This window comes from Panthera onca, chromosome B4, assembly GCF_046562875.1.
Source record: "Panthera onca isolate mPanOnc1 chromosome B4, mPanOnc1 haplotype 2, whole genome shotgun sequence".
In the NCBI taxonomy this organism is placed as follows: domain Eukaryota; kingdom Metazoa; phylum Chordata; class Mammalia; order Carnivora; family Felidae; genus Panthera; species Panthera onca.
In genome coordinates, this window is record NC_138345.1 from 120,297,886 (window position 1) to 120,317,923 (window position 20,038).

General features: G+C 39.7%; 1 protein-coding gene across 2 annotated transcripts in view; it reads right to left on the reverse strand.

The window, feature by feature from the left end:
• The window catches only part of BLTP3B (bridge-like lipid transfer protein family member 3B), a 112,577-nt gene extending 99,943 nt beyond the window's left edge, over window positions 1-12,634 (reverse strand). For both annotated transcript variants that reach the window (XM_078449565.2, XM_078449566.2), the window contains exon 1: window positions 11,838-12,634. In XM_078449565.2, the coding sequence (XP_078305691.2) occupies window positions 11,838-11,881 (44 nt within the window). In that variant the 5' untranslated portion in view covers window positions 11,882-12,634. The remainder of the gene's footprint in view (window positions 1-11,837) is intronic.
• Window positions 12,635-20,038: the final 7,404 nt, after the last annotated feature.

Sequence of the window (20,038 nt, forward strand, 5' to 3'; positions counted from 1 at the left end):
CCCACTTAAAATTGTAATCCTCAATCCATTTAATGGAGAATACCAAAGAGTAAAGTTAGCTATGAAAAGTAACCCACAAACCAAAGAGACATCTGGCAATAAATTATATCTATATATACTAAAAAGCAAATCAGAGAACTACCGTATTTATCAGAAAAAAAGTTTTTACTTTAAATTTTTGGGGTGTGAGTCATCTGCCAAAAGTGTATTTGGGGCAACCTATATATCCTGTGTATTCTATGAAGGCCAAAGTAATATAAATCTCTTCTCCAGTCAGCTGAAAATGTTTCTGAACAACTACTACATACAACAGTACTGTGGCAGATGCTAAAGGTACAACAGCGAATAAGAGAAGTATAATCGCTGCCTTCAGAATTCAGTCTATCAGGGTGATTCTGTGCTTAAAGAGAGGACAATCTAGGGGGCACCTGCATGCTACTCCTGAGGTCAGCCCTTTGTTAGGCATGGAGTCTACTTTTAAAAAAGTAATAATAATTAATTAAAAATAAACAGAGATGGCAATCTGTAGAACTAAAGGCATAAAACTTTTATTGTAATAAAACAATATATTTTAAGACCTAAAGGAGTTAAAAAATGAAAAAGACCAGGGAAGACTAGCCTAGTTAAAGCTGCCTGTGTAAGATGTACATGTAAAACGAAGCACAAGAGGGTGACCTGTCAGGAAGGAATGTAGACAATCTGGCTGCAATAAATAAGACAACAAAAGATGGGTGAAAAACAAAAAAGGGAGAAAAAGTGTAGTATTGAAAAATAGTGGGAAAAACTGCAGTCAAGTTTCTAAGGTCTAAAGTATCTTTAACTTCTCTAAATGATTGCTTTAAATATTCCCTTGGTATACATGCCACTGTCCAAGCAAACAGATTTAATAACTATCCATTTTATATCACATATGATATGCTGTTGTTTGTGTGCTTTTATTTCATTATTTCTTTATAAGTTTCTCTGGACTTAGACCACCTCTGTCTGTCTCAATGTCTATATTTCCGTTAAAGTTGCATATAGTACTTTGTGCCTCTCTCTTAAGACTCACTTTTTACCTTGATTTCTATTTGCTCATCTACCATACTGTTTTCAGAAGGCATTTCTAGATTCTTAATTTTAATTATATATCTAATAGATCCTCTTTAAGTATTGGTAGAAAGAATAAATAAATGATTTATCAGTAGGAATAATTATACCTATAATCTTAAAAATAATATAAATCATATTTTATGATGCCCCTTTTTTATAGTGTAGCTTATATATGAAGTTGCATCATAGCAGAAGAAAACTTAGGAACAGAAACTGAATTTAACATCTAACAGTACAGTTTTACCAAATTTAAAAATGACTGAATTTTCTGGTATTTCTAAGTTTATCTCTAAATATTAATTCCTAACAATAAAATTACAAAAACAAAAGGTTTACAAAGACATGACAGTAGAGGAAAACAACACTTGATGCTATGCTAGCAGTGGCAAAAAGAAGCCAGAGAGCTCTCTCTTAATGGTATTTTTGGGTAGAAAAGAGTACATAAACATATAGCTAAAATTAAGTCTTAAAGAATAGACTAATCTAGAGATTCAAAATTTATATATAACATTCATTTTGGCTTGGAGAAATCTCAAAATAAATCAACAAACAGTAAATCTAATGTCTGGAAAAAATAAACAATAATTATTATATCCTGAATCATATTTGCTGCAGCTCTCAATTTTGTTTTAATAACTTGGTCTTGATGTGATAACTGCTCATATTTCACTCATGGAAATACTCATGAAGTCTTCCACCTGTTACTTACGTTCATCTGAGCTCAGTCACTAATACCAACTGGTTAAATACCAATATTTAACAGATATATCAAATTATTCATCCTAATATATGCAATATAATATGCAGAATATAGTACATATAGAACTCATAGGAGATCAACTTACTAAGGAAATGTTTAGATTGGAAACTGCAGTATTAAGGCAAAGTGTAATATTGCAAAAAGAAATATTGCAAAAAAATTATGCAAGTATAAAGAAATGGAGAAATTGTGCTTTCCCAATGTCACAGAATTGCTAAGTCAAAAGACTATGTTTCCCAAGCTTCAAAGGACTACAGAGTCAAAAAATTCCCAAATAATAAAAGAATCTCCTAAAGGATACTGCAACAGGATGGTGAAACACCACAAAATACTAAGATTGAAATTTTACAATAAATAAATGCTGAGAGACGCCTGGGTGGCTCAGTTGGGTGAGTGTCGGACTTCAGCTCAGGTCATGATCTCACGGTTCATGAGTTTGAGCCCTGCTTTGGGCTCTGCGCTGATAGCTCTGAGCCTGGAGCCTGCTTCAAATTCTGTGTCTCCCTCTCTGTGTCCCCCTCCCCCGCTCAAGCTTTGTCTGTCTCTCTCTCAAAAAGGAATAAACATTAAAAAAATTATTTATTTAAAAATAAGTAAATAAATAAATGCTGAAATTGAGTAAAAGAAAAGCAAACTGTTAGGTAGGAACATCAGCCTGAGCAGGCAGCATAGAATAATCAAATTCAAAGGCTACTGGATCAGTGACTTAACCAGTCAACACTACCTTGTCAAACCTTGGGCAAATCACAAATCTCAGCATTTTAATAATTTGTCTCAGGGAATGGAACAAACCCATTCTGATTCTAGAATGGTAATATTACAACATCCAATGGACCAGGCATCCACGTCCCCTTTCAACTAACGTTTGCAAATCAATCTCCTGAAACTAACTTTCAAAGAATATCTGGTTTTAGTTGGAAATTAGTGTGAAAGAAATGGGCACCTGCTCAGTACCTCTACATAGTGTGCTTAACAACAAAAAATACAACATAATAAAGTCTACCCCTTAAAATTCATTTCACAATTCACTTCGCTGTAATTATGCACGGTATGAATCAAAGCACAACCACACACAAAGCACTTGGCATTGGTGCCGCTAGCCATGTAAACCATACCGATACCATGATGACTGCTCTGTGATCTGAAGCCTTCTTGATAATAGGCCCCACCCTCATTCTTTCCTTTTGTTTGACAGCACCCTTAAGTACATCCTTCAGATACACAACATTTTTTTTATCTGCTCTGGAAGTTTGACTATATCACATACCCATTCTCTCAGTTTCCTCCCTGGTGGTCTCCTAGTATGTACTCCCCAGCCTCTAGAGCTATAAAAGCAGGTTTTACAGGAAGTGGGGTGTGGAGATCTACCCGCCTTGCAGCCACCCAAGACATGTTTCTGTCCATAAGTCCCCTTAATAAAACTATTTCCCATCAAGCTGAACTTGGCAGTGTTTTTCTTGGTCTTATGGCTCCTTGGGTCTTTGAAGGTCATTCTGCATAAACTTCCATTTTACAGAAGAGCAGACTAAAATAAAATGTGTAGTCTTAAATCAGTTCGCAAATAAAAGGGATCTCCATTCAGATATCTAACAGGCATTCAAATTGATACATCCAAAACCAAACTCTTCAGCCCTCTACCATAAGTCTGTCCCTTCTGCAGTCTTCTACTTAGTTAACAGCAACTCCATCTTGTCAGTTGTTTATGTCATGACCGCTCTTTCTCTCTCAAGCCACATCTTATCTGTCAGAAAATCCTGTGGTTCTACCTTTGAAATACATCTAGAACCTTACTATATCTCAATAAGTCCACTGCATTGACCTAGGTCCAAGCCAAACCCTTTCTCACCTGGATAGTTAACACATTTATTTATTTTTAATGTTTATTTTTGAGAGAGAGAGAGACAAAGCACGAGTGGGGGAGGGGCAGAGAGAGAGGGAAACAGAATCTGAGGCAGGTTCCAGGCTTTGAGCTGTCAGCACAGAGCCCGATGAGGGGCTCAAACCCACGAACCTTGAGATTATGACCTGAGCTGAAGTCAGATACTTAACCGACTGAGCCACCCAGGCGAAGCCTTGTTAACACTATTAATTGGACTCCTGCTTCTGCCCTTGTCCTATTATTTATTTCCCACATAGTTGCAGAGTGATCCTTGGCTCAAAGCCTTCCAGCGGCTTCCAACCTTACTCAGGGTAAAAGCCAAAGTTATTACAAGGCCCCACAAGGTCTGGCCCTATTTTCTCTTTGACCTCATCTTCCTTCACTCCTCACTCTACTTCACTCATGTTGGTGGCCTATATTTCAAAAGTGACAAGCAAGCTTCCACATTTGGATCTTTGCATTTGCTTCCACCACCTCTTTCATATCTTTTCTCAAATACCACTTTCTCAATTAGGACTTCTTGATCACCAGATTTAAAACTGCAAACTCCAGGCACCTAGGTGGCTCAGTCAGGTTAAGTGTCCGACTTTGGCTCAGGTCATGATCTCACACACGGTTCATGAGTTCGAGCCCCGCGTTGGGCTCTGTGCTGGCAGCAGCCTGCTTCAGATTCTGTGTCTGCCTCTCTCTCTCTCTCTCTGCCCCTCCCAAGTGCACACACTCTCTCTCTCAAAAACAAACATTAAAAAATAAATAAAGTTGCAAACTCCATCCCTACCTCCCTGCACTTCCTATCCACTTTCCCTGTGTTATCTAAAAAAAAAATTTTTAAGTTATTTATTTATTTATTTTGACAAAGAGACAGAATATGAGTGGGGGAGGGACAGAAAGAGGGGGGGACAGAGGATCTGAAGTGGGCTCCACACTGACAGCAGAGCAGCTGTTGCAGCACTCGAACACATGGAACTGAGATTATGACCTGATCTGACGTTGGAAGCTTAACTGACTAAACCACCCAAGGCACCCCCCCCACCCCCCACTGTGTTATTTTTTAAAATAGCACTTGCCACAAACTGATACAATGTCCTTTACTTTTTTATTATCAGCCTCCTCTGATTAAAATGTAAACTCTACTGAGGGCAGGGATTCTTGCCACAGCAGTATGGACTAGTACCTGGTACAAAGTAGCACTTAGTAAATATTTGTTAAATAAACAACTGTTACATATCTAGTGTCAAAATCAACAGTATTGGAGGTTATTTTTTTTTAAATACTGTCAACTTAACTAAAAATTACTTTTAAAAAAGTGACCAAACTGGGGCACCTGGGTGGCTCAGTCGGTCAAGCATCTGACTTCAGCTCAGGTCATGATCTCACAGTTTGAGAGTTTGAGCCCCGCATTGGGCTCTGTGCTGACAGCTCGGAGCCTAGAGCCTACTTCAGATTCTGTGTCTCCCTCCCTCTGTTCCTCCCCCACTCACACTCTGTCTCTGTCTCTCTCCAAAAATAAATAAAGATTAAAAAAAAATTTTTTTTAATCAAAAATAAAAAAAAAAAAAATCACCAAACTTACAAAGTAAATTTATTTCTAATCCTAAAAGGTAATAATTAGCTCTATTTTTTTCTCAGTTGACCAATCCAAGTAAATCAAACCTCGCAAATTTCATATGGCAGTAAAATTCTAGAAATCAGCTGTATTTAGTGATCCTATACCCAGATAGGAATTGCTGAAGATTCCTAAGAGGTGAGACCGTGTCATGCCCATCTTTGTATCTCCAATGCCTAGCATTCAAGGATCTGATAAACATAAACTCTCAAAATTATTTATTGAGTTTTGCCTTAAAAGTGAACGATGTAATTACCCCATCAATAAGTATACAAAATTATCATTCGAAAAATAATATGATAGTCTAAATAATGTTGTGTTTCCTCTTAAGAATGTTTAATTCAGGAATGATTCCAGACCTAGCAGTAATCATCTCCAATTATATGCACCTTAACTTCTCTTCAGCAATTCAGTTCCATGGCCTTAATGAATACCTTGCCCTAAACTAGGTCTAATCCTCCTCTAAAATTTTGAACTTTAATATGACACTTTCAGACAAAATCCCCAATCCTTCCAGTTCTCTCATTTGTTTTCCTCAACTGCTCTCCCACCAGGTAAAATTTCCAATCCTTTGATGGTTCTTTCCAGACTATCAGCTACTGCTCCCCCCTTTTCTCCCCCACACAGTTTAAGCTATTCCACGAATACACTGTGAGGCACCCTAAACTCTCTATCACCTTGCCATTCAGTCACAAGATCTGGCAAGTGTTTGACTACTCCTAATCTCCCTAACAAATATTCCAAATATTCAACAATCTTCTCAAGCCACTCTATTTGCTCCTTCCCCTTAGTTTAGGGAACATATCTTGTTGAGACTATCCAGTGGGTTCTCCTACCTAGATCCTTGGAACTGGCCTGGATCTAATCCCTTTCCAAGTATGGCCCATAAATTCTGCGGGTACTGATATCCTTCTAATACATTACTTTTCTACTTAGTTAAACAGAGACCCTCTACAGACTCTATATTTCCACCCCAGTTGACTGCTCCTGAACCCTGGATTGCAAAAACCAAACTGATAACCAAGCATTTTTAATGATCATGTCCCTCTTTTGTCCGGAATTCTTTATTAGCAGTCACCTCCTGGGATGAAGTTCAATTTCTTTTATATAGCAAATAAGACCCTCTGAAATCTAATTTAGTTCAGTGCCTATTAAAGACACCAAATGAAACTGCAAACCTGACTCAAAATAGGTCTCCCTATGACTGTATCTTTGCTTTATGACCCTTTACCTTTGTTACTGATCCACGGGCAAGTAGAAGTGGGCCAAACAAATTCTCTCCCCCAAGAATCTAAAACTTGACACAAAAGATCACAGATTAGGAGTTGTGAGAGGTGGAAGCAGTGGTTTTCAACTGAGAGACATTTTACTCTCAGGAGACAATTGGCAATGCCTGGAGAATTTTTCATTGTCAAGGCTGTGAGTGCTACTGGCATCTGGTAGAGACCAGAGATGCTGTTAAACATCCTACAAAAACAGCGCAGCAATTCACAACAAAGAATTACCTTGTCCAATGAGGTTTTAGGAGCTGGTTAAGGTCCTGCCTTTCCCACACTTTGTGACCCACGCCAGAAGTTTTCTGTTACATTTCCCTTATTACCTAAGTTGGAGGTTTTTGCTGTTTGCAGACAAAATAACCTTAAGCAGCACAGTACCTTAGTTCAATCATCTGACACATTTGTATACTTCAAGCCAGTTTCTCAACCTCAAAACTATTGACATTTGGGCCAAATAATTATTTGCTGTGGGGACTGTGCTATGCACTACAGGATGTTTAACAGCATCCCTGGCCTCTACACCACCACCTCCAAAGTTGTGACAATAGGAAATGTCTCCAGACATTGCCAAATGTCCCTTAAGGGGCAAAATCACCTCTAATTGAAAACCACAGCTTTAAACTTTATACAAAGACTCCACCCATGTGTGGTCAAAGTCTGTCTTCCCAGCTCTCATGTCCAGTAAACCTTGTGTCCAGCACAAGTTGGTATAAGCCAAAGGGAAAGCATGGGGGGGGGGGGGGGGGGGGAGAAGGGAAAAGGGAGCATTTTAAGTTTGTTTATTTTGAGAGAAAAAGAGAGCTCAAGCAAGGGAGGGGCAGAGAGAGGGAGAGAATCCCAAGCTCTATCAGTGCAGAGCCCAGCCAGGGCTCAAACCCACAAACTCCAAGATCATGACCTGAGTCTAAACCAAGAGTCAGAAGCTTAACTGACCCAAAAAAAAAGGGGGGGGGGGCGCCTGGGTGGTTCAGTCGGTTGAGTATCTGACTTCAGCTCAGGTCATGATCTAAGTTCGTGAGTTCAAGCCCCACATCAGGTTCTGTGCTGGTAGCTCAGAGCCTGGAGACTATTTCATATTCTGTGTCTTCCTCTCTCTGCCCCTGCCCTACTCATGCTCTCTCTCTCTCTCTCTCAAAAATAAGTAATGAAAAAAATTTTTCTTTTTAAAATAAAGAAGCTTAACTGACTGAGCCACCCAGGCACCCCAGGAGAAGGAGCATTTGTATCTGAATCTTCCCTACTCCTTTTCAGGTCCTGGCTTAAATATACTATTCTCCATCTTCCAGCTTCTATGTTCCTCCTCTTCTCCTTTGCTCTAGCATACAAGTACAAATGCCACAGTAACAGATAATGAGGCCTTGAAAGGTAGCTTTTGTTCTTATTTCCTTTCTTATATTTGTTATAACTTTTCTTTAGAACTCTCCATTCCCTTGGGGGAAAAAATCCTCTCCTGGAAAAGACTCCAAAATATATTCTGTGCTTGTTGTAGTATGAAAGATCACTGTAATTTCTCTTCAAAGACTTTTCCTGTTTCACTTCTCTTAAAATGTAACTAGTTCAACCCCCCCTCCCCACATACTCCTTGCCCTCTCAGCCTTGCCCTTGTGAGCGCTCTCTCTCTCTTTCTCTCTCTGTTCAGTTTCAGATCAGTTCCAAGTACATAACCAATTTCATTAACAATGCAACACATGGTTGGTTTACAAACTAAACAATTAGGCAGGGACAAGTATACAGACTTACACTTCTCAAATAGTTTAGCATTTTCTTAAAGCATTTATTAATCTCTTAAGAATTTCTCTTCTAGGGGCGCCTGGGTGGCTCAGTCAGTTGAGCATCCAACTTCGGCTCAGGTCATGATCTGGCAGTGAGTTCAAGCCCCACAATAGGCTCTGTGCTGACAGCTCAGAGCCTGGAACCTGCTTCCAGATTCTGTGTCTCCCTCTCTCTTGGCCCCTCACCCACTCACGCTTCATGTCTCTCTCTCAAAAATAAATAAACGTTAAAAAAAAATTTTTTTTTAATAATTTCTCTTCTATACTTTTCTCACATACCAGAGTCTCAAGTTCCTATATCTGGGTAACACTTTTTTTTTTTTAAACATTATTTTACTTTTTAAATTTATTTTTTGAGAGAGAGAACCTATGTGCACAAGTGGGGGAGGGGCAGAGAGAGAGAGGAAGACAGAGGATCCAGAGCAGGCTCCCAGATGACAGCAGAGAGCCCAATGCAGGGCTTGAACTCACAAACTGTGAGATCATGACCTGAGCACACCAACACTGGTTTTACTGTTAAAATTTCACCATACTTCAATCTCAAGGCTCAGAGTAAGTATTCTCTTTTTCCTGTTGGTTTCTATATAGTCTTTTTCCTTATTAGAAGACCCCATATAGAAAGGGTCATTTTCCTAGTCCTTCCTTTCCAGGACAACAAAGGCATATTTATTCAATGATTCAATTACCCACTGCTTCCTAAAACCACAAGGAAAGTGGTCATACTCAATACCTGTAATAATATTGGTGGCATATAGTCTTAGTTAAGAAAATGTGAGGGAAAGTCAATGCTTTGGTGCCATTTATTTAAAAAAAAAAAAAAAGTTGTTGAGTGCCTATGTTATGCTAGACTTAAACTCCCTGCCACCATGTAGTTTTACATTCAAGTGGAGAAGACAAAGACCAAGCATACATATGGGCAGAGAAGAATGGGAAGGGTGGTCACATAAGGCCTCCTTTGAGAAGACGTCATGAGGGGCATCCACTGGCCATAAGCAATGTCTATTATTGGAAGGTAATGTGTTGTTCTATTTCCTGTTAAACATTATTAAACTGTCCACCAATGATTATATCAATATAGAGACATCTTTATTACTGATTAAGTTGCAAAATTAAGCTTGACCCAGCTAATTTCAAAAGTTCATCACTACTTGAATAACTGTAATTTATTATAATATCCATCTCGTTTCACCTATTGTCCTTTAAATTCATAAAAAACTTTATTTTTCTTAAGAGTTAATAGTAATAGCAGTAAGATTAATACATTAACCAAGAATATGAATTTGACACTCTTCATTTATCTCAGTTAAGTTTTGAAATATGAAATAACTAAAAAGTCAAGTGTTTCAAAAACTCATCTCTGTACTCAGCCACAAAAAAGAATGAGATCCTGCCATTTGCAACAACATGGACCTAGAAGGTTTTACGCTAAGTGGAATAAGTCACCCAGAGAAAAACAAGTAACATATGATTTCACTTATATGTGTAATCTAAAGAAGAAAACAAACAAAAAGCAGACCCAGATCCATAAATACAAAGAACAAACTGATGGTTGCCAAAGTAAAGGCTGGGGGATGGGCAAAATAGGTGAAGGGAAGTGGGAGGTACAAGCTTCCAGTATGTAATGAATAAATCACAGAGATGAAAGGCACAACATAGGAAATTCGGTCAATGGTATTGTGATAAGGCTGGATGGTGACAGATGGTGGCTACGCTTGTGGTAAGCATAGCATAACCGATAGAGTTGTCAAATTACTATGCTACACACCTGAAACTAATTTTCACATTGTGTGTCAACTCGAAGTCGAAAGAGAAAGAAAGAAAAAAGAAGGAAGAGCCAAAGGTGCAAGAACAAAACCCCTCACCTCTGAAAATATCATTACTATTTACCGCACAGCTATTAGAAATCATACAGATGAAAAAGTACTAAGAACCTAATTCTGAATGTGTATTCGTGGTCTCTTTTGTGAAGTAAGCCATCACCGTTGCTATTAATTTTTAAGAGTCTTTCTCAACTAGAGCTCTACAAGAGAATTAAACTGACGCCCTAAGCCACTCACTGACTGAATTAACTTTTCTCCCATGCACCTGGGATGAAACTAGCTATGTACCATCATCCTTGGAAGAGGAAGAGGACAGTCAAATCATTTTCTGTAGTTCTGAATTTTCTCGTGAAACAGAGTATGACAAAGGCTGAAGGACATCTGATGTCAGACGTTACCTAAATACTAATTAAAAGGTAAAGATAAAACCTTTTTCCAAAACAAGGTAATTCAGTATTGGACCGTAAGGTACAATATAAAAACTTTCCAATTAATGCTAATATTCAGAAATGTATATTCATAAATGCTGCTATAATTTGCTATATTTAAAAAACGATGTTACATTCTATTCAATGTTTTAAGTAAAGGAAACATTTGCTGATTCACAGAAATATTGATATTATTCCCCAAAATACAACCTGTGGTACTCAACGATCTGGAGAATCAAGAATTTTCTTTACCATATAAACATTACCAGTATACCCAAGTTCTCTCCTAATATCATTAACTTACTAATAACAGAGAAAAGGGCCATAACCAAGTGCTTTGAATTCGCTGTTAACAAGTTGGAAACAAGATCCCACATTTAGCCTGTGTCTTGAGACAAATATGGAGAAGCCAGAAGTAACAAACTGCCAGCTTTACTGAGTCATGTTTCTGACTAAAACCGCGTTATGAAATGGAAAGAATGACAAGTATTGTGTTTATCACCGCAGATGTTGAATCCCTGAATTCAAAGACCTCAAATTTTAAAAAGCAAAAAACTGTTTTTGCAAGAATGATGTGGAGCTAAAACGATTCCAGAAAGAACTTGCCAAAGCTGAAAACTCTGGCTATTTACCTAAAACAAATCCTAACTGTGCAAACAGGCACACCCTCTAATGCATCAGAGCGGGCCGGCGAGGTGGGGGTGAATTCAGAAAATAACAAGGTTAACATTTCACGGACAAGACAAGCCTCAGCCCAAAGAGTCCACACTGCTCCAGACGCCCTCGGTTAACGGAACCGCTCTGCTCCGAAGGGAGCCGAGCACCGAGCTCGGGTTCACGCTGCCACAAAAATCAACCCCAGCCTCCGCACAGGACCACCCAAGCGGGGTCCCCGGGACGCCCCCAGACGCCGCGTGGGGGAGCGATCTCAGCCCGATGCCTCCCCCGGCCGCCCTCCACGCTCCTCTGCGAGCGGGGTGGGGGAGAAGCCGTCCAAGGGGCCGACTCGTGAGGCCGGCGCCGGACGCCGCAGGCGACGGGAGATCGGGGCGGCGAACCCAGCCTCGGCTGGATCCGGGAGCTCAAGAGTCGCCTCCCACACGGCTGCCCGTCCCCGCCGCCCCCGAGGCTGCAAGCAACCTCCGGTGCCGGCTAGGGCGGAGGCGGACTGGCCCCCACCCGACACCCGAAGCTCTTGCTGACCTGGAGAGGTGCTTCAGGATCTGTTTCTTGATGAGCCCAGCCATGGTGCCGGGGCAGGAGGCGCCGCTCTCTTTCTGCGGTTCTCACTGCCTCCTCTCTTCGTGGCTGCCTCTTCGTTACCCGGGCTAACCCGGCCGGAGGAGAGTCGCCTGAGCGCTCACGCCCGGGAGAGACCGGACGCCCCGGCCGAGGCCACAGCCGCCGCCGCTGCTGCGGAAGACCGGGAGCATCGCGCTCAAGCCTCCGTGGCTGCCGCCGGCGCCATCTTGGCTGCAGCATCACCTAAGCGACCTGGGGGAGGGCGGGGCGGCGCGGACTCCGCGCGGGGCGGAGCTAGGCGGGCTCCGGCAGGCGCAGGAGGGGTGCTGCCCCGCCACCCTTGCCCGGGGCTGGGCGTGCGTCCTCCGCTCCCTTGACGCCACTGGGTGTTTCGACTCCCAGTCCCGGAACATTCTTGCGCTTTACAGTCCTCCCTCTCCACTCTCTGGTCTTGTTCCGGTCTGCATCACCAAGTGTTCCTTCCACATCCTACTCGTCTTTCATTTTTCATAATTTACTCCACAAACTGCCCTGCATGCACTGCTCTCTACCTGCTCTACTCAGCTTTCTTCATATTCTTGCCTCAGTTTCTTCCCCTTTGCTAAGATATACTGCTCCCTCCTTCCCCCCACCCCTCAATGCTATAATTTAATGTTTCCTCTGGTGATTCCAATCCTAAAGGAAGTAAAAGTTGACAACTTATCTTAAAAGATTCCAGGACCTAGGAATTAGAAGTCCTAAATTCAAGTCCTAGCTATATTTTATTCTAGCCGCATTAGGGTGGAGAAAATAATTTCCTTACTTTTCGCTTTGGTTTAATCATCCATAAAATAGGTTAATAATGTATTCCTTACTCATCTCTTTAGGTTGTTGTACCTAAGGAAATCAGAATGTAAAATTTCACTTGAAAATTTCTATAAAAAGAAAGGAAATTCCTGAAATAGGGAGAACGATTACAGCTCTGAACTCCATCCTTCCTCCCCCTCAGCCTTAAACCAACACTTTCTGAGGTGAAAATGATCACCCAGTGATGTCTAAAGGAGGGAAAGAAATTAGACTACCTCTCAGGAATGTATCAGAAAGAATGTGGTTATGTATGGAGGAGTGGGGATAGTTCTCACCTAGTCTAACAACCTGGCCTTTTTTAAAGAGGAAAGGAGATAGTGGGTTAACTATCATGCACTATAACCTAAGCACTATTCAAGTATCTAGGATTACCTAAACAAAGCCCCCCAAAAAAACTATTGGCGGGGGGGGGGGGGGGGGGGGGGGGGGAGGGGGGGGGACAAAAAAACCTGTTCCGTCATGAAAGAGTTAACAGCCTAGCAAGGTCTTAGTGCTAAGACCTTGAGCTATGTCATTAGTCTATGGGCCAAGTGGTATCTCAGCCGTTTTGTAGCTATGTAAACTTGCGGAAATCATTTAATCTGTCAGCCTCAGTTATCTCATCTATTGGAAATAATATTAAAACTTTCTAACTCAGAGCTTTATGAGGTCTAAATGAGATTATGCATATAAAGTTTTCAGCAAAGTGCTCCGCACATGACAAGCTCTTAATAATGTCATTGTTATCATTAGCGTTGTTGAAAACAGAAGCAAAATGTGTGAGAACACAAAGGAAGAAATGATTCCTTCAACCTTGAGTCATTGGCGGATTTACAGTGGAGATGTTATTTCAAAAATGAGACTAAATCAGCCTAATGTGTTACCAGAACAGACCTTGAAGTCCAAGATTTGTATATAAAACCTAGCCTTGCAGATTTTTAGCTATGTGATTGTAGGAGTATGGAAACTCTCAGGCTCCATGATAGTTGCTGTGAAGATTAAACCAAGCTAATGAAGGTTGAGTACTTAAGAGAGTGCCCGACACAATAGAATGGAAGCTATTATTATTAATTCACTACCTAGAAGAGGATGTTTCAAGCAGGTGGGAGTGTCAAAATTCATGGCTTATAAATGGCAAGTGGCTTACTGTTGTGGCTAGAACAAAACCTGGATTCCTTTTCAAAGTAATACGAGGGGCACCTGGGTGGCTCAGTTGGCTAAGCGTCCAACTTTTGATCTCAGCTCAGTTCTTGATCTCAGGGTCGTGAGTTCAGGCCCCATGATGGTCTCTGCACTGGGTATGAATCCTACTTATAAATAAGTAAATAAGTAAACAAAAAACCTGAAAGTAATAAGTGTCAAAGAATCTCACAGCTTAATAACTCTAGTTATAGTATTTTTTAAGAAGTTCAACTAAGCAAATCTGAGAATTTAATTGGCTTTATTAAGCAATTCATGAATGGAGGATCATCCCACATAGCAAGTAGAAGAAAGATCCCAGGAGAGGAGTTATACAAAATGGGAAGTATTTATAGGAAGGAAGGTGAGGCAAAAAGCTATTAGCAAGAAAAGAGAGAAAGAAAGGGAGAAAGAAAGAAAAGTTTCAGTCAAGGTCACCTTTCCTTAGAGGGAAAGGCAGAGAGTCCTATTAGGTGGATTACTTTATCTTGGGGGAGGGGAGTGGCAGGTGGAAGGACCTCCTGAGTAACAGATTACCTCATTGGTGCAGACCAGAAAATTCCAGGCTAATTGGCTTAAAATTCCACACCTAGAGAGGTTGAAACTGCAATTAGGTCTTGGTTTGCTGTGGGCAACTGACTCTACCTTGAGCCTGTGGTTTTCTTTTCAATAATATCTTTTTACTGAGAAAATGCATCTTCAATTTTTCTCTCCCTGGATTGAGAGAACATATAATGTCACAAAACCACTACAAATTCAGTGTTTTATATTAGTTTACATTTCTCTTAATTGCTTTTTAATTATTAAAGTATAATTTCTAGAAAGTTAAAAACATGACCATCAGACAACTATATAATCAAGGTGCACCAAAGATTTATTAACTCATATTAACTCAAAAGCCAACAAAATAGGATATAGAGCTAGTTCACTCACTAACATGACTTAAATAAATCTGCTGCACCTTTTTATTATGTACCTATAGCAAAGTCATATTTTTAACTCTTTTATTTATTTTATTTTATTTTTTTAATGTTTATTTATTTTTGAGAAAGAGAGAGACAGAGCACGAGCCGGGGAGGGGCAGAGAGAGAGGGAGACACAGAATCCGAAGCAAACTCCAGGCTAAGGGCTGTCAGCACAGAGCCCCATATGGGACTCAAAATCATGAACCGTGAGATCATGACCTGAGCCGAAGTCGGACGCTTAACTGACTGAGCCACCCAGACGCCCCTTAAGTCTTTTAAAATTATGTAAGCAGAAAGAGTTAGGAGTGTCTCGAAAAAGACAGACATAACTTCCTTCACATAAGTCATTTTAGCCTCCCAGCCATCTTCTGAAAGAATATAACAGACACCATAAGGCCAGGAGATAGCCTAATCATATTCACAAGTGAAGCCTGACCTGACTCACACACTTGAGTTATCTTTACAAGATCTAAGCTCCTTTGAGCACCCAGTTACCAAGCCAACTAGAGCCAGAGAATTGATGATACTAACCCTTGCCGCCCTTCCAACTTCGACCTGGTCACCTTAAAATAACTTTTGCTCCAGTTCTATGCTGTATTCCCCATTGCACAAGCCACTTCATGAATATCTATGCACTCTTAAGTTATAACTCCCCCAGTTTTGTTGTTCAGGAGACACTGCTTTGGGAAAGATCCTTGGTGGTCTCCTTCACTTCTTGCAAGTAAAACCTTTCCTTTTCTTATTTTTTGTATTGGTTGTGTCTTTTGGCTCACTGCCAACCAAGAGGTGGACACAGTTTCAGGTAACAATTATACATTGCCAAAATATACATGTACATGAAAAGTGTTAAAAAGGAAACCATAGAGGGGCACCTGGGTGGCTCAGTTGGTTGAGCATCCATCTGGCTCTCGATTTCAGCTCAGTCACGATCTCACCATCGTGAGACTGAGCTCCACTTTGGGCTCTGTGATGGAGCCTACTTGGGATTCTCTCTCTCTCTCTCTCTCTCTCTCTCTCTCTGCCCCTCCCCTGCATGTCTTCTCTCTCTCTCTCAAAATAAACAAATAAACATTTAAAAAAAGAAAAGAAAAAAGACATATGCCCAAAATGAAATCATTTGTGCTAGGCCATGTCATAAAACCAATGCTTAATAACTAACCTAATTAAAGTTTAAAACTCCCTCGGGAAATATAGTCTTAACTGATCAGTCAGGAATTTTCTGATCAGCACCAAAGAGGTAATCTGTCACACGGACCCTCCACTCCCCCCCCCCCCCCCCCCGGAAAAAAGGAAGATGACGTAATCCACCTAATAAGACCCCATGCCCTTCACCTTCAGGGAACATGACCTTGCCTGAAACAATCCTTTCTTGTCCTTTGCCAATATCTTCTTGCCCCACCCTCCTTCCTTTTTTTTTTTTTTTTTATTAACTTGTTTTATTTTTTATTTTTTTAAATTTACATCCAAATTAGTTAGCATACAGTGCAACAATGATTTCAGGAGTAGACTCCTTAGTGCCCCTTACCCATTTAGCCCATCCCCCCTCCAACAAACCCTCCAGTAACCCTCAGTTTGTTCTCCATATTTATGAGTCTCTTCTGTTTTGTCCCCTTCCCTGTTTTTATATTATTTTTATTTGCCTTCCCTTATGTTCATCTGTTTTGTCTCTTAAAGTCCCCATGAGTGAAGTCATGATTTTTGTCTTTCTCTGACTAATTTCACTTAGCATAATACCCTCCAGTTCCATCCACGTAGTTGCAAATGGCAAGATTTCATTCTTTTTGACTGCCGAGTAATACTCCATTGTGTATATATATATATATATATATATATATATATATATATATATATATATATATGTATACCACATCTTCTTTATCCATTCATCCATTGATGGACATTTAGGCTCTTTCCATACTTTGACTATTGTTGATAGTGCTGCTATAAACATGGGGGTGCATGTGTCCCTTCGAAACAGCACACCTGTATCCTGTGGATAAATGCCTAGTAGTGCAATTGCTGGGTCCTATAGGGTAGTTCTATTTTTAGCTTTTTGAGGAACCTCCATACTGTTTTCCAGAGTGGCTGGACCGCTTGCATTCCCAGCCCCACCCTCCTTCCTATAAAAACCTTCCATTTTGTACAACACCTCTCCTTGGAGTTCCCCTCTAGTTGCTAGATTGGATGCTGCCTAGTTCATGAATCTTTCAGTAAAGCCAATTATTGTTTCTTCAGTAAAGCCAGTTACATCTTCAAATTTTCTCAGTTACATTATATTTAACAGAAGTAGTACATGCTTGAGATTATTCGTGCTAAAATCTTGTAGGGGAGAGTGCATGGTGTGAAGGTAAATAGAATCAGAGTTTTTACTGAACAGTTTTATTCTGAAGTTGGCTCCTACTAGTTCATGAGAACCAAATGCATGCATCTCTTCCCAATTCTGTGTTCAGTGTTTGGTGACTTCAGGATAGCTTGAAATTGCCCTTTGTGACTATATTTATAACTGTGGTAAGCACTACAAATCAGAACTTTTTTTTTTTACTGGAGATCTGGTTGTTAAACATTTACCAGCACACACTGTAAGATGGGGTGAAGGGAATGAGATTGCAAATGTATGGACATTATTTCATAGACAATGTCAAGCCATGGAAGAGAAGACTTCTGTGGTGAGTAATACATTTGAGGAGAATGGTCAGATTTCTGATTTAGAAAAATATTTGGTGAAAATTATGACAGCAGTACAGAAGACAGATCAGAAGGAAAAGAAAATGGAGGCAAAAAGGGCATTGGGAAGGCAGTGGCATTATTTCAGTTGAAAGATAAGGCAGTATCAATAGAGAGGAAAGGTCAAGGTCAGATTCCAGAGAGTAGGTCAAAAGTTAGAGTTGAAGGTAATTGACGTATCTAACTTGGGGCATCAGGTGGGTCTTGGGACACACCACTAATATAGATAGGTAAGTATTTAGGTGGAACAAGCAGTTTTGGAGATAAGATTAAGTTTTGGATTTGCTGCCTTTGAAGTTATTTTAGGATATCTGGGTAGAAACATTCAGGTTACAGTTGGAGGTGGAAATTTTGCTTTAGGATTTATCAGTATTTAATGATATCTGAAACCAAGAACAAAAATGATCTTGATCAAGGAGTATGTAAATGTTGAGGAAAGCAAAAAGAGAACCTTAAATGAGAAAGGTCTGATAACCAGAAGGAAAGAGCATATTTTATTTTTTTTTTCAGAAGGAAAGAGCATATTTTAAAAGATGAAAGATGAATATAAATGATGGCAGCTCATAAACAACCAACAAAACTAAAAGGCAGCCAATGGAATGGGAGAAGATATTTGCAAATGACATATCTGATAAAGGGTTAGTATCCAAAGTTTATAAATAACTTATCAAATTCAACACCCAAAAAAACCCAAATGATCCAGGGAAGAAATGGGCAAAACACATGAATAGACACTTTTCCACGGAAGACATCCAGAAGGCTAACAGACACATGAAAAGATGCTCAACATCACTCATAATCAAAGAAATACAAATCAAAACCACAATGAGATACCACCTCACATCTGTCAGAATGGCTGAATTAACAACTCAGGAAACAACAGATGTTGGCGAGGATGGGGAGAAAGGGGACACTTTAGCACTGTTGGTGGAAATGCAAACTGGTGCAACCACTCTAGAGAACAATATGGAGGGTCCTCAAAAAATTAAAAGTAGAACTACCCTACAATCCAGAAATTGCACTACTAGGTATTTATCCAAGGGATACAAAAATGCTGATTCAAAGGGGCACATGCACCCCAATGTTTATAGCAGCATTATCAATAGCCAAATTATGGAAAGAGCCCAAATTTCCATTGACTGATGAATGGATAAAGAAGATGTGGTGCATATATACAGTGGAATATTACTCTGCAATTAAAAAGAATTAAATCTTGCCATTTGCAACAACGTGGATGGAACTAGAATGTGTTATGCTAAGCAAAATAAGTCAGAGAAAGATGAATACCATATGATTTCACTCATATGTGGAATTTAAGAAACAGAACAAATGAACACAACACGGCTGGGGGAGAGATGCAAACCAAAAAATAGACTCTTAACCATAGAGAACAAACTAAGAGTTGCTGGAGAGAAGGTGGAGGTTGGGGGGGGGGGGTTGCTAAATGAGTGATGGGTACTAAGGAGGGCACTTGTTGGGATGAACACTGGGTGTTATATATACGTGATGAATCACTAAATTCTACTCCTGAAACAATTTTTTAAAAATTAAAAAAAAAAAAAATGATGGGCAGCTCTATGAGGTAAGATTTATAAAATATTGTTTACATGTTTATAGTAAGGGATTTTATCAATTTAATAATAAAATAGAGCAAATAGAATGACTAAAATTGGACATAATTAAATTTGGGCATTCAATGACTTTGATACAAAGGATATAGACACCAATGGAATAAAGTGCCTGACTTCAAGAAGTTTTCCATCTACGCACGTTATGAGAATGATTATACGGGTGCGTGGCTGGCTCAGTTATGGAACATGTGACTCTTGATGTCAGGATTGTGAGTTCGAGCCTCAGGTTAGGTGTAAAGATTACTTAAAAATAAAATATTAAGAAAAAATGACGATTATATGATGAAATGATGATGATCATTACTACTGCTAGGTACTTGAATTTTATCTTTTACTATTCATAAAACAATTCTGCAAGGGAGTGTTATTTAGCTTACTCTATTTTATAGATGAGGAAACTAAGGCATAGAGTAACTAGCCTGTCCACAGTATCTACTAAGAACCAGGATTTGGCCCAGGAGTTTGAATGCAGAGATTGCACTATTAATCACTATCTCTTTGATTTCAATAATACTTCATAAATTTAAAAATTAAGTTAGTATATGTACACATACACACACACACATATATGTATATACATGTCTATAAACTTCTAAGAAAGTTTACCCACAGATATTAAGCTTTTTGTAAGTGTTAACCATTATCATCTTCATTGCCCAAGGTTACACATTTTGTGCTGGAATCCGGATTAAAATTTCATCCTTTTAACTATTATTATACGTAGGAGTTAGCCCCAGGCATTAGGGGAACACAGAGGAGGAGCACCCAATTTTAAGACGGAGAACGGAGTAGTTGTTAGATGTTAAGAAACCTTTTTAGATAAGAATGAGAGAGTAGT